Genomic DNA, 13,239 nt, shown 5'->3' on the forward strand with positions numbered 1-13,239 from the left:
GAGAGAGAGAGAGGCTGTGGGGAGCAAGCTCAACCCTCAATACATGAGTTGCAGGGCAAGGGAGTGCACCACAATAGCTCTTAACCTGCAACAATCCACCATAATGGCTGCAAATGAGCCTCATTCAGCCCAAAATCCCACGCTTCCCCCTTCCCAGTGTGGAAAATGCACATAAATTTGACACTTGGCACATTTTTAAGCCTTTTCCACATGCAATCTTCCAAGCTGAAAATCTCCTGACTGGTTCACACTCTCACAACAGTCCTTTGCCAGCTTTTGGTCCCCTTAACATTCTGCACAAACTCACGCCAAGACTTTTCAATTCCGACACTGCCAAAAATAGCAGTTTCCTAGATTTTAGGAATGATGTCATCTGCATTCCTTTTGGTCTCCTAACCATCTTTGACCACTATGGTCACTTCAGAATTTGCTTAGAATTCAAGATACATTCACATTTCGGTGGCGGCCACTTACTAGTGTAAACCGGCCTATGCCCTCATTCAGTGGCCATGTCCTGGAAACTGTCATTCATCTTTCAGTGCAGTTCTCAAGCTTAGCCAACCACTGGTCCAAAGTCCCACTGGCTGACCCATTCTGACATTGCAATGGCCCAAGCCCTTCCAAGAGATCCCGGGGGAAAACAACAGCAACCAAAGAGAAAGAAAAGAAAATATATATATATTTATAAAGAAATGTAAATAAAGAAAACAACTGCAAAAAGTTTCACCTCCTGGTGACAGTTGGACTAGGAGAAGGACCAAGGGGACCAGTCGTGCATAGCAGGGCAACGCGTGAAAATGTTTGTTTCTCAAGTGTTGAAAGCCCAAAGAAGTGCAGGTCCTCAAAAAATACAGATGGATATTGTGAAGGATATGCTATTTTCCTCCATGATGAATCAAAATGATAAGCTACCTACAAGTATTGGGGATCATGAGCTCTGCAATTTTTTGGAGGAGTTGAGTCCTCTTGTGGAAAACCAGAGGTGAGTATTCATTCTGTAACTTAATTATATTTGGAAGTATTTTTCTACATTCGGTCCTCTCTTTATTGTGAAATTATGTTTTTTAGGTTTAGACGCATTGTATCCCAGGAGAAAAGAAAATTGATGCCAGCAGGAGAGGGCTTTGATAGCATCCTTCTTATACAGAGAAGATCTCGCTATTCATTTATACAAGATAGCCGTTTCCCAGGACAAGGTGGCTCTGATGACAAATGTTATGTCTTTAAGATGTCTTTGCGAGGCAGCCCATGGCTGCAGATTTAGGGGTACCTTTTTTGTACCATATGAAGACCAAGACGGTGTTCAGAGACAAGGCAGGAACGGATTGGGAACTGGATGGAACAAATGCATAGATCTTATTCAGAGTCAGTGGTTTTGGAGACCGGGCCGGTTTTTCAATGAAAAGGGTTGCCAGAGATGGATGGATGACAGAGGGACTTCGGGAATAGAATGGGATGATGACAGTCATCCAAGAACAGGTTGGAATCCCGTCATCAAGTTTAGCAGAGGGGGATGTCATGTGCAAGTTTGCCCACGGAGATGTCCTGAAGCTAGTCCAGAAGGGGCAGCCAGAAAAAGATGATTAGAACCAGGATTTGGAGCATAAAGTGCAGATGTGGCAAGCGTTGGACTAGGAGAAGGACCAGGGGACCAGTCCTGCATAGAAGGGCAAGATATCTACTGTCGGCTGCATTGGATTCTGGTCAGATCAGCACTTCTATTGTCCAAAGGCCTATATAAAGGCACAGATGCTCATAGTTGAATTCATTCACTCCCGGCACAGATGCTCATAGTTGAATTCATTCACTCCCTTATGGAGTGGGTCCATTAAGTAGGACTGTTTTGGGTGTTTCTACCTTTTCAAGGAAGGCAGCCCATGGCTGCAGATTTAGGGGTACCTTTTTTGTACTACATGAATATACTGAATTTCCAGCCATCTCTCTCTCTCTCTCTCTCTCTCTCTCTCTCTCTCTCTCTTCTGTCTGTGTTTTTGCATCAGCATGTTCTAAGTGGTGTTAAGGGCTGAAAGAAGACTCTCAGAGCTTCCGCATGTTACACTGTCAATGTCTAAACCCACTGGGTTTGGAGCTCAGAGACTCACAGACCGATCAAATTACACACACAAAATATAGATGCTCACTCTCTCTCGCTCACTCAGACAGTACACAATGAATAATACTCAGACACTCTGTATTACTATGCTTTTCAAACTCGTACAATTCTACTTCGTCTCGCTCCTTACTCCTATGTGCTTCCTACTTTATTAAGTCAGAAGGACTCTCTTTCTTATCCCGCTGTTGGCCTTTCTATCACAAGACTGTTAATAGAGAATACATATGATTACAATGTATGCGCATGTGCCCTGTGTGTGAAAATGGCATTTTATCCAGCCCTAAAAAGGGGGATTTTACTGGATTTATTAGATTTATTCATCTTTTTTGTGTCTTGCTGCTAGCCGACTGCCCTTTCAGTGGACCAACCAGCAGCCCCCCTTACTATATATAGCATAGCCTCTTCATTCAGCATTTTGTACCACTTCATTGACACATCAGGTACCACATGATCTGCTGCTACTGCTGTTGCTGCTGCCGACACCTACACTGCATCTGATTCATCGTCCTCGCCTATCAGCTCCAGCACATCAGTGTTTCATATCAGTTCATGGGACAGTAGCCCTCTCTGCTACAGTAGAACATACCATTGTTTTATCTCAGCTCATGGGACAGCAGCCCTCTCTTCTACATACAGCACCTCAGCGCTTTTATCTTCAGCTCATGGGACAGCAGCCCTCTCTGCTACTTACAGCACCTCAGCATTTTTATCTTCAGTTCATGGGACAGCAGCCCTCTTTGCTACACAATACAGAACCTCAGCATTTTATCATCAGCACATATCTTGGGACAGCATCCCACACTCTGCTACAGTACTTCATCATTTTTCTTCTACAGCTTTTACCTTGGGACAGCAGCCCACTCTCTGCTACAGTTCATCATCGTTTTTCTTCTACAGTTTACCTTGGGACAGCAGCCCTCTCTACTCACCGTCTCACATCATTGGAACGCCATCCCTCTCTGCTTATCTTCACCATCGACACCACTAGGGACCTGCTTCAAGCTCAATCTCGCCCAAGAGATAACTCTCTCATGTTCAAATAAGCAAGAAAATGCTACAATGCCATGTGTATGAAAGAAAGTGAAGCAAATATAGCACACAGATGTAGGCCCAAGTACAAGACCTGTAAATGCTGGAAACTGATGTTTATTGCTGAAATCTAAGCACGAGGGAAGCCCCTAGGTGTTGTACAATGGTGAGAAGCAACAGCAGCTACTAATGACCTCAACTGAATGCTGAAAAATGAGATGAATTGGGGGAAAGGGAGCCAACCCTTATATATTCCCCCAGGATGCTAACCGGCCAGCTGTAGCAGGCCGACAGCATGGCAGTAGCATAAAATGCTTTAAAATACCAAAAAATGGTAGAAAAATACTAAATAATCTCTGCTAAGATATGCCAATGCAGGGCCTCATAAATTGTCATGTGCATCCTAGATGCCATGGACATTTTCAGGGCTAAATCCAGAAGAGGCAGCCAGATAAAGAGTATAAACCAGGTAGAACCAGGATGACAGAGCACAGAGCACTTTTGGCAGTGAAAACTAGAGCAGGACTTGGAGCAAGGCATGGAAGAAGCTATCGGCTGCCAAAAAGGACTGTCGGTTGCTCACTGAAGTGGTCGGCTGAACCAGAGGACAAGGGCAGCAGCATGCGCATCATGAACAAGGAGAAGACCAGTCGGCTGCGTTAAAAGGAGCATTAAATGCATTTAAGACTGGCCGACCAGCAGTCGGCCAGTCTACTAATTGTCCAAGGGACCTATAAAAGGCACCAAGTGCTCATTGTGTTAGCCATTCAATCCTCTAGGGATTGGGTCAGTAGGAGTCCTATAGGGGGACATAATTTTGGGTGTAACCACCTTTTATGAAGACAGCTTATGGCTGTAGTAGAAGTACCTTTTTGTACCATATCAATATAATTTCCAGCACTTCTCTCTCTCTCTACTCTCTCTCTATATCTGCGTTTTTGCATCAGATGGTTTCCAAGAGTGTTTAGGGCTAAAAGAAGACTCCCAAAGCTTCCGCATGTTACATAAATGGCCAATACAAGCATGAAAAAAGGTGATGTAGACCCTCTAGAGATGATATAATCAAACACTTTCTCTTCAGCGCCGCCAGAGGGGCGGTCCAATACCAGCACACTGAAGTAACACCTCCATAGTAGCTCTCGGAAGTGGTTTGGTGAAGAGATCAACCACATTGTCCTTGGTAGAACAGTAGGCCAGTTGAAGAAGGCCCAACTCGATCCGGTCGCGTACAAAATGATAATGCACTTCAATATGCTTGGATCGTCCCCGTATCACAAGACTCTGTGCTAGAGCAATAGCACTCTGAGAATCCGAGAAAGTGTCGGCACAGCACAAATGCTCCAAAATCTGATGAATCCAAAGTACCTCAGTAGAAGAGAGAAGGTAGGATTTATACTCAGCCTCGGTGGAAGAAGCAAAAACAGTCCTCTGCTTTTGAGACTTCCAAGAAACCAATCCAGAACCAAGCAGGAAGCAATATCCAGATGTAGACCTCCGAGTATCAATACAAGCTGCCCAATCAAAACCTATGAAGCCAACCAAATCAGCACCACAAGAGTAGGTGATGCCATAATCTGAAGTACCTCAAAGATAACAAAGAACTCTCAAAGCTGCCTGCCAATGAGACCTTCGCGCGGCTTATGAGAACTGGCTAAGGACACTCATAGCATAGGAGATGTCTGGACGGGTGTTGGCAAGGTAAAACAATGAGCCAAGTACTCTGTGGAATCCACCGAGGGTGTATCATCCTCCTTGGATAACTTGGCATTGGGATCCATGGGACAAGAGAGAGGTGTGTACAATCTGACAACCCATAAAGTGTGAGCAGCTTCCTCACATACTTCTGCTGAGAAATGAAGATACAGTCATCTTTCGGCCAAACCTCTAGCCCAAGAAAATAATGTAGAAGGCCAAGATCAATCATCTCAAATGTCTTTGAAAGCTTGGACTGAACCTATGTGACCAACCTAGCATCTGAGCCAGAAAGAATGAGGTCATCAACATACAAACAATGACACAAATATCTCCATCAGAAAGAAGCACATAGAGATTGTTGTCAACATATGCCCTCTCAAAGCCAAGAGATAACAAGAAGGCATCAATCTTCTCATAACAGGCACGGGGTGCCTGTTTGAGACCATAAAGAGCCTTCTGCAGAAGATAAACATGGGTGTCCTGTCCCTGAATCACAAAACCAGGAGGCTGCTCAACATAAACTTCCTCCTCTAAATCTCCATTCAAAAAAGCGGATTTGACATCCATTTGGAACACGGGCCATCTGAAGTGTGCAGCCAAAGCCAAAACAATCCTGATGGTGGTATACCTGGCTATAGGAGCAAATGTCTCATCAAAGTCTTCACCTACCTTCTAAGCATATCCTCGTGCAACAAGGCGGGATTTGTACTTGTCCAAAGTACCATCTGCATGAAACTTGACTTTGAAAATCCATTTCACACCAATAACACGATGATGTAAAAGCCGTGGTACCAAAGACCAAGTGTTATTCCTCTCAATAGAGGCCATCTCTGATTCCATGGCTTGCCCCCACTGCAGCTGTGAAAGAGCCTCCTCTGGACTCTCAAGCTCATCAATCTCCTGGAGAGAACTCAAGAGAGCATAATTCACTGTGTGATGAGATGTGGAAGCCCAAGATGAACGGCGAGGGCTAGGGGTGGTGATAGAGATCTGGTTATGGAGCTCTGCATCAGTGAGACCACAATCTCTAAAGAGTTGCTGAACCCGCCGAGGTAGACCAGCCTTCCTCTCAAAGCGTGAAGAAGAAGATCCAGCCACAGTAGAGGACTCATCCGATGCTGCTAGAAGTGGTGATGAGGTAAGCACTGGCGAGGGTAATCCCGGAGTCAAAGCAGGACTCGTAGAGGGATTGGGAGCTGCAGAAGCTGATGCAACGGGAACGGGTGACTGTAAAGGAGCAGCTGGCATCGAGGTTGTAGCAGGGGAGGAGGAGGAGCTGGACGTGGAAGAGGTAAAAGATCACTAGCATCTGCCGGGAATGGATCATCTAGAAAGTCGAAAGATGCATCATGCATCAGGTGAAGAGGAATCAATGCCAAACAAGCTCTCATCAAATCGAGCATCATAGGAAGAAAATATCGAGCCCCGCCAAGAGACTCAACCTCCATAGGTCCTGCAAGATCTGCATGTATAAGCTCTAGTCTTCGGGTTGCTTGATGAGTGGCCTCCTCTGGAAATGCATCTCGATGATGCTTGCCCATCATGCAGGATGAGCATATGTGAGAGAGACCTGAGCTGAGGTAGTCCGCTGACAACCTGCTTAGAATGGAACTTCTTTAAGGCAGCAATGGGTACATGACCAAAGCGAGAATGCCACAAAGAAGTATCTGCCTCAGAAACCAAAGCCAACACGGGTGAGAAAAGTTGATGAATATGGAAATCAGTGTGAGGGATCTGGGAAGAAAAATTGGTGATCTTGTAGAGACCCCCATCATGGACTCATTGGCAACAACCGAGAGAGTCTTCCTGTCAATTACTTTGATGACCTCATCATCAAAGTACACACCAAGTCCCTTTTGAGAAGCTTTGTATACTCAAAACAGATTTTTGGAAATTCGTGGTACATGCTTCTCATGTAAGGTGGCAGAGGAACCCAAAGAAACATTACCAACACCGGTGACAGGAAGCGAAGAGTTGTCGCCGATACGAACTGAAGAAGAGATAGTTTGGTAGTCCTCCAAGATATGAGCCTGATTGGTCATGTGGGCAAAAGCACCACTATCACCAACCCATTCCACCACTTCAGGTGTGACACTAACCTCTTCAGGAGAAGTCATATCTGTGGTCACGAGGAATGAATCCTTTGAAGAAGTGGATGAATCTGTGACTACCATGTATGCAACTTTGGCAGATCCCTCCTCTGAAACTTTGCCTTTTATCTTTGGTGTTGTCCTTGTCATATGCTTTAGAAGCATCCTGGGCTTTATACTTGGCTTTTGCTGCTCGAGAATCATCACAACAAGCAAAGCAACGAGCCTCAATATGACATGTCCTACCACAAAAATCACCTTCATTGCTTTTGTCCTTGGATTCCTTAGAATCCTGTTTACCCTTGCCTTTGCCTTTGTTTTTGTTGTTGTTGTTGGAGTTCCCTTTTCTGCCTTTGCCTTTGCCCTTGTCAGAGGCAACAAAAGCAGACTCCGACTTGCCTTTTCCGCGAAGCATGCACTTGTCGTGGAGATAACTCGCGACTTCCTCAAAAGGGGGGAGAGGATCATGGAAATAAATATTATCCCTGAAAGAATCAAAGGAAGCAAGCAACTTACCAAGAAGTTTATGGATGGAATTGTTGATGATGCTCCCGTACTCCTCAAGTTGCAGCTTGATACGGGAAAACTCTCCAATCTTCTCAATCAGGTTATCTAACTCAGTCATAGTAAGCTTCTCCAGATCTAACTCCAATTTGACAATCTTCACTGTCGAAACTCTCCCATACCTCCTCTGGATCTCTGTCCACATCTGATGAGCATTACTCCAGGAGACAAATTGTGCCTGTATGGATGGAGTCATGCAATGGACGATGATAAGACGAGCCCAAGCATCCAATATGCTTCTCAAAGCAGGGTCCACCAAGTGAGGTGTGGAGATAGCCATTCACACACCAGCTCCTTCCAACAACAACTGAGTGTAGAAAGACCAAGTATGATAGTTGGTTGCGGTAAGCTTCATGGAGTCACTGACTTGGGGAGGATTGTAGGATGGTATGTGGGTAGGGGTGGGAGCAAGACCTGGATGAGAGAAACTCAGAGAGAAAACATTGGGAATAGAAACCACCTGTGGAGCGACGGGAGCAAGAAATCCAAGCTGCGATGGTGCTAGAGAATCGACAAGAGAAGGAGCAGCAGTACAGAAACCTCGTGAAGCCATGTCCTCTGACAAGAAACCTTCTCTAAAGAAAGGGGCTAAAAGAAATCAGCAAGTCCTCCTCTCAAGCTGTGCACAGCAAGAAGAAAGCGAGGGAGAGTGGGAAACTAAAAGGAGAGGAAGAAGATCTCTCCAAGGTGTAGTTCCCTGTCCTCGGTACCTAGAAGAGGGCTTTAGCAATCAGAAAAAATCAGCAATCTTTGCTGAAAATTGAGAAATACATCAGTCCCAAGTGTCAGATGAAGAAAACGCAACACTCTTGAGGAAGCCTCTGCTCCCGGAAGAAAACGCAGCACCTTCTACGCTGAAATCTGCAGAAAACACAGCAAATTGTCGAAGCCTCTGCTCCAAAACAAAAAACGCAGCTTTCTTCTGCTCGCACGTCAGAGTTTTTCTCCGATACCATGAAAGAAAGTGAAGCAAATATAAAACACAAATGTAGGCCCAGGTACAAGACCTGTAAATGCTGGAAACTGATGTTTATTGCTGAAATCTGAGCACGAGGGAAGCCCATAGGTGTTGTACAATGGTGAGAAGCAGTAGCAGCTACTAATGACCTCAATTGAATGCTGAAAAATGAGATGAATTGGGGGAAAGGGAGCCAGCCCTTATATATTCCCCCAGGATGCTGGTCGACCAACTGTAGCACGCCGACAGCATGGCAGTAGCATAAAATGCTACATAAAATGCCTAAAAATACCAAAAAATGGTAGAAAAATGCTAAATAATCTCTGCTAAAATATGCCAATGCAGGGCCTCATAAATGGCCAATACAAGCATGAAAAAAGGTGATGTAGACCCTCTAGAGATGATATAATCCAATAGTGTAGACTTGAATTGACGAGTGTGAGGACACTTGTCTCACTTTTATCCTCTTCTCTGCCACATGTCCCAAATCCAAAGGCCAAAAATTCCACAATCTTCGGCTCTAAAAATATCCCAGATGATAGCTAATTTCACAATGACACTTTGGCAATACTCGATCTTTGTCGAATTCCGGAGGTAATGACGCGAAAAGAAATTCCATCGGAGATTGCCAAAAACAGCAACTTTTTCTAAAATTTAAAAGATGATCTCTTTGTGTTCCACCACATGAGAAATACATGTAAGCACCATGTAGAAACCTGTTTCATTGCTTAATCTCTCCCAAATCCTCAAGTGTTCGCCATACATACTTTCCACTTGACACTTCAGCTCCAAAGCCCATTTCTATGTCCAAGAAACCGTCTCGTGTGCGTGGACCATGCTACGAACACAGTCCTCTGTACTGGATAGCTTGGCTTTTTGTTTGTCTAGCTTTACATAAGCCTACGTGAGTGCCTTGTCCGTGTTTTTGAACTCTTCCTCAAGCTCCTGCATGGCTGTCTGTCTAGCCTTGTTTTCATCTTGTTGTATAGCCATTTGTTACTCTAAGATGAGAATTTGTTCTTTCAGTTGAGCTGGTGTCATCTAGTCTATGGCATATATGGTCCCAACTGTTATTTTCTTGATGGGCTACAACTGTTGTACTTATTCTTTCCCTTTGGCTAGTGCCAGCTTTGTTCATTGCTGCTCATTTTCGAGCTACCTTTTCAGTGTGGCTATCTGCTTTTGTCGGTCCAACAGCAACTACTCATCTGTTGAGCCTTCCCCTGCAGTGCCTTTGGCTGACAACTGTTTTTGTAGTAATTCCAGCTTGATTTCTAACTCCTCCTCCTCATTCAGCTTCTCTGTCAGCTTCTGTACGTTGTTCTACAACTCCCTCACCTGCTAACTTGTCTGTGCATTACCTCCAGTGCTGGTGGCTATTCACGTGGTGGTTGTTGCAATTGGCGGCTGTAAATTGTCCTCCCAACATGCTTTCTAAGTGATTGTCAATTCCTCTTCACACTACTCCATCACTTCCACCGGCATTTGGACTACAAGGAGTTCTTCATCAACTTCTATGGCCTTCTGTATCCGCAGCTTACCCCTTGCTAGGAGTAATTCCTTGCGGTCTTTTTCCACTACAGCTTCACATTGTGGATCATCTAGATAGCATGGTCCACAATGCGGGTAGCTTTATCGGTTGCTGCTGACTGAGCCGCCTGTTCTGCCTGATGCAGCTTGCTTTGGATCTCATTGTTTGTTGTTGCTCTGAGCTCGAAGACCACCATTTCCAGTTCATCTCCTTTTCTCTGTAGTCTTGTTGCTTCCTCCTGTAGTCTGCCAATGGTGCCCTGCTGATGCTGCCTTAAGCAAGTCCTGTGCAGCAACTTATTGATGGTGTTGCTGGACCTTAGCTGACAACTGCTGGACTTGTTCTTCAATTTGATCTATCCATGCCATTTTGTCTTCATTCTCCAGCTTGTCCATCACACAATTTGTTATGTTTTCCAATGCTGTGAGAATATTCTGAGTGGCCGGGTCAGTTCTTTGCATCATTCTGTTCAACCGGTCACTCAATTTTGATAGTGGTGATGATTGTTCGATTTCCTCTTATGTTCTCTTTTGTTGGTTCTTCTCTGACAGGGGATAATCCGCTTATGCCCAGCTTTTCGAGTTGCTGGTTCTGCTGCTCCTTCTGTTCTTTGTTTGCTTGGGCCGCCTTCTACTTTTTTACTTTGAGAGTGGTGATGTGTTGAGACCAATCAAACTTTCTTTTACTAGAGGCTGCTTCCTGAGCCTTCTGTGCTGCTTTCGCTTTGCACTTGTTTGCCTCCTCTGTCTCCTTTCTGATACAAGCCTCTTTGCTTTTAGCAGATTCGGCTTCAAGGCGTTTTCTCTCAGCCTCCTCTGCTAGATTTTGTTGCTTTTGCCTCTCGGACTCGTCCTCTTGTCTCTTCTTGGCGGCTTCTTCCTCCTGCTTTTCCAATCTCTCCTGTTGGTCAGCTGAGTCATCATTCTCCAAATCATCTAGCTATGCCAAAGCTCTTAAGTGACCAGCAATCTTTGTGTACCTCCTGATAGTGTAAGCTTCTGAGCTTGTTGCTCCATGTTCTTGGTTACCACCGCTGTTTCTGTCCTTGTTCTGCTGCTGCCAACAGCCTATAGTTGGTTTTGCTAACGTTGGTGTTCTTGGCGAGTAGACGTACATGAAATCTTTCTATCTCCCAAAAACACGTAACACAAAAGAGACACACACACACAGACAAAAGAGGTTTCCAAATAGAGCTAAACTCTGGACTACACTTCAAATTGAGCTCACATGCACGAAATTCCAAGAGCAGACTCGAAAACATCTTTATCATTCATCAGCTTACCTTCCTGCTCGATAATAGTACATTTCTCTGTATCCAAAGGCTGCGTAACCTGCCAAATTGTGGCCCGATGGCTGTGCAGCAGTGGCAGAACCGCCAGACGTCTGAACCCGTGTCCGGAAGTAAAGCTTTGCAGATTCCAAAGCACATCTAACAAGGGCGGCATCCTCCGCACTCATTTCAATGATGGCGGCCCCATGTCTGGCAAGACAACTGGAAAGGTCCTCCACAGCCTTTACATAAACAGGCGATGGAGCTCCATCCTCAGGTAGTATATCAGTAAGCTTAATTCTAGACAAACAGCTTGCAGGTTCAAGCGATAATGGCAAAGGGTAACCAGGGTTAAACTGTGATCCTGTCTGTACAGGGAGAGCCAAAGTTAAACCTTGAGAAGAATGAGTGAAGCTTGCGGGCTTAATATTGTGAGGAGATGCTGATGAAGGCGATGGTCCAGGAGCCATGGACGGCATCGTTACACCTGTGATGGCCATGTCTACGGCTCCTAACTAGTGTGTGTTTTCTACATAAAATATGGACATATACTCATTCATCCTAACTAGGCCTAGGTTTTTCTGCAGAAACCCTGAAACCTGAGAGCGCCTGCTTATTGGCCATGGCAAGGCCATCGACAATCTTTGAAGCTGGTTTCTTATGTTCGGAGCAAGGTCCGATCGCCTGCAATATGGAGATACAGTCAGAAAACTGCTCCTCCGTATATTTTTGGATGCCGATATGAAATTAGGGTTTTCTGAGAGAGTTCCAGTGTATGCATGGTTTTGTGGATGTACGCAGGGTTTTGTGAAGAGCAAAGAAACGCCGAAAAGACCCCAAAAACAAAACAAAAAAAAACATAAAGCAAACTCGTGCCGCACATGACTTTTCTCCATTCACACGGTGTTAGGCACCCCATGGCCACAGAGTACACATCTATGTTGGAACTTGGTACCCTAGCCGCCCGATCATGTTGGCAAAATACTTGGTCACATGTTCATTAACCCTGCTTCAAGAGCTTCCTTTATTGAAAACACAACTTCACCACTTCTTCGATAGTATGTATAGTAAAGAATTGAAACGTTCTAGCTAGGTTGTGTGATGGTAAACTCAATTCTAACTCCAAACATGCCTTCCAAATAATGTTCAATTGCCATGCAACTCAGATGTCTTACAATAGCACTATCTTATTCAAACGATACTAATTAACACAAGCTTATTACATACAACCCATTCACCTCAATTATCCTTGCTTACTCTACTCAAAACTCATTTAAGGCTAATTTGAACAATCCAAGGTGCTATTTTTTTTGTTTTTCGAGCCGGGGTCAAAGACGAGCACGCTCGTTTTTCTGAGACTCGAGCAAAGAAACGCTTTTGTCATTAGCTTCGTGGTCTCGGTCGTGAGAACGGTTTCGCTACTTCCTTGAGGCATGACCTCGGAAGACCCATTAATCCAAGGTGCTATTCGAGCAACCCCTACCACTTGGGTGGCTATTAAGCAAGGCACTTAAACGTATGGGAGCAAACCTTGAGGTTCCTAGTTCTACTCTTGCTCTTTCATTGGAGCTTTGCCCAAAGATAGAGCGATTTAATGCCCTTTTTACAAGTTAATGGTGATGTTTTCTTAGCTAATTGGTGAATCTGGGGTCATACCCAAGAGTTAGCACTCAATAAAGACTATGTGAGAGCACTCCAAGATGAAATAGAGAGGTATAACGAAGAGAATTAGGGAGGGAAAGTCAACAGATAAAGAATGAAGGGAAGCAAGATAAAAATTTACCCATTGTTTTGAGAGATAATAATAGTGATTCCTGTGAGATTGTTAGTGGTAAGCGATAACTGTAGTTTCCAATTTTTCCATAGTACAATCCCTTGACACATAGGAATTCGCTACAATATTGCCACCCCATCCATCTCGAGTTGCCTAAGGATTTGGCTCTTTACTCTAGTGAATTTTATAACATAGAAGTCAACATTTTCTTTATT

At 44.5% G+C, this 13,239-nt stretch overlaps 1 protein-coding gene across 2 annotated transcripts in view; it reads right to left on the minus strand.

Moving 5' to 3' along the window:
* LOC147617919 (uncharacterized) overlaps positions 1–12,153 on the minus strand; it is an 82,176-nt gene extending 70,023 nt beyond the window's left edge. Inside the window, exon 1 of one of the 2 annotated variants that reach the window (XM_086776168.1) lies at positions 11,263–12,153. In XM_086776168.1, the coding sequence (XP_086632294.1) occupies positions 11,263–11,750 (488 nt within the window). In that variant the 5' untranslated portion in view covers positions 11,751–12,153. The remainder of the gene's footprint in view (positions 1–11,262) is intronic. The other variant, XM_086776169.1, reaches the window with a different exon arrangement.
* Between the last annotated feature and the right edge of the window lie 1,086 nt (positions 12,154–13,239).

The sequence above is a fragment of the Cibotium barometz genome, chromosome 36 (genome assembly GCF_041138505.1).
Source record: "Cibotium barometz isolate CiBa-2024 chromosome 36, ASM4113850v1, whole genome shotgun sequence".
Classification (NCBI taxonomy): Eukaryota; Viridiplantae; Streptophyta; class Polypodiopsida; order Cyatheales; family Cibotiaceae; genus Cibotium; species Cibotium barometz.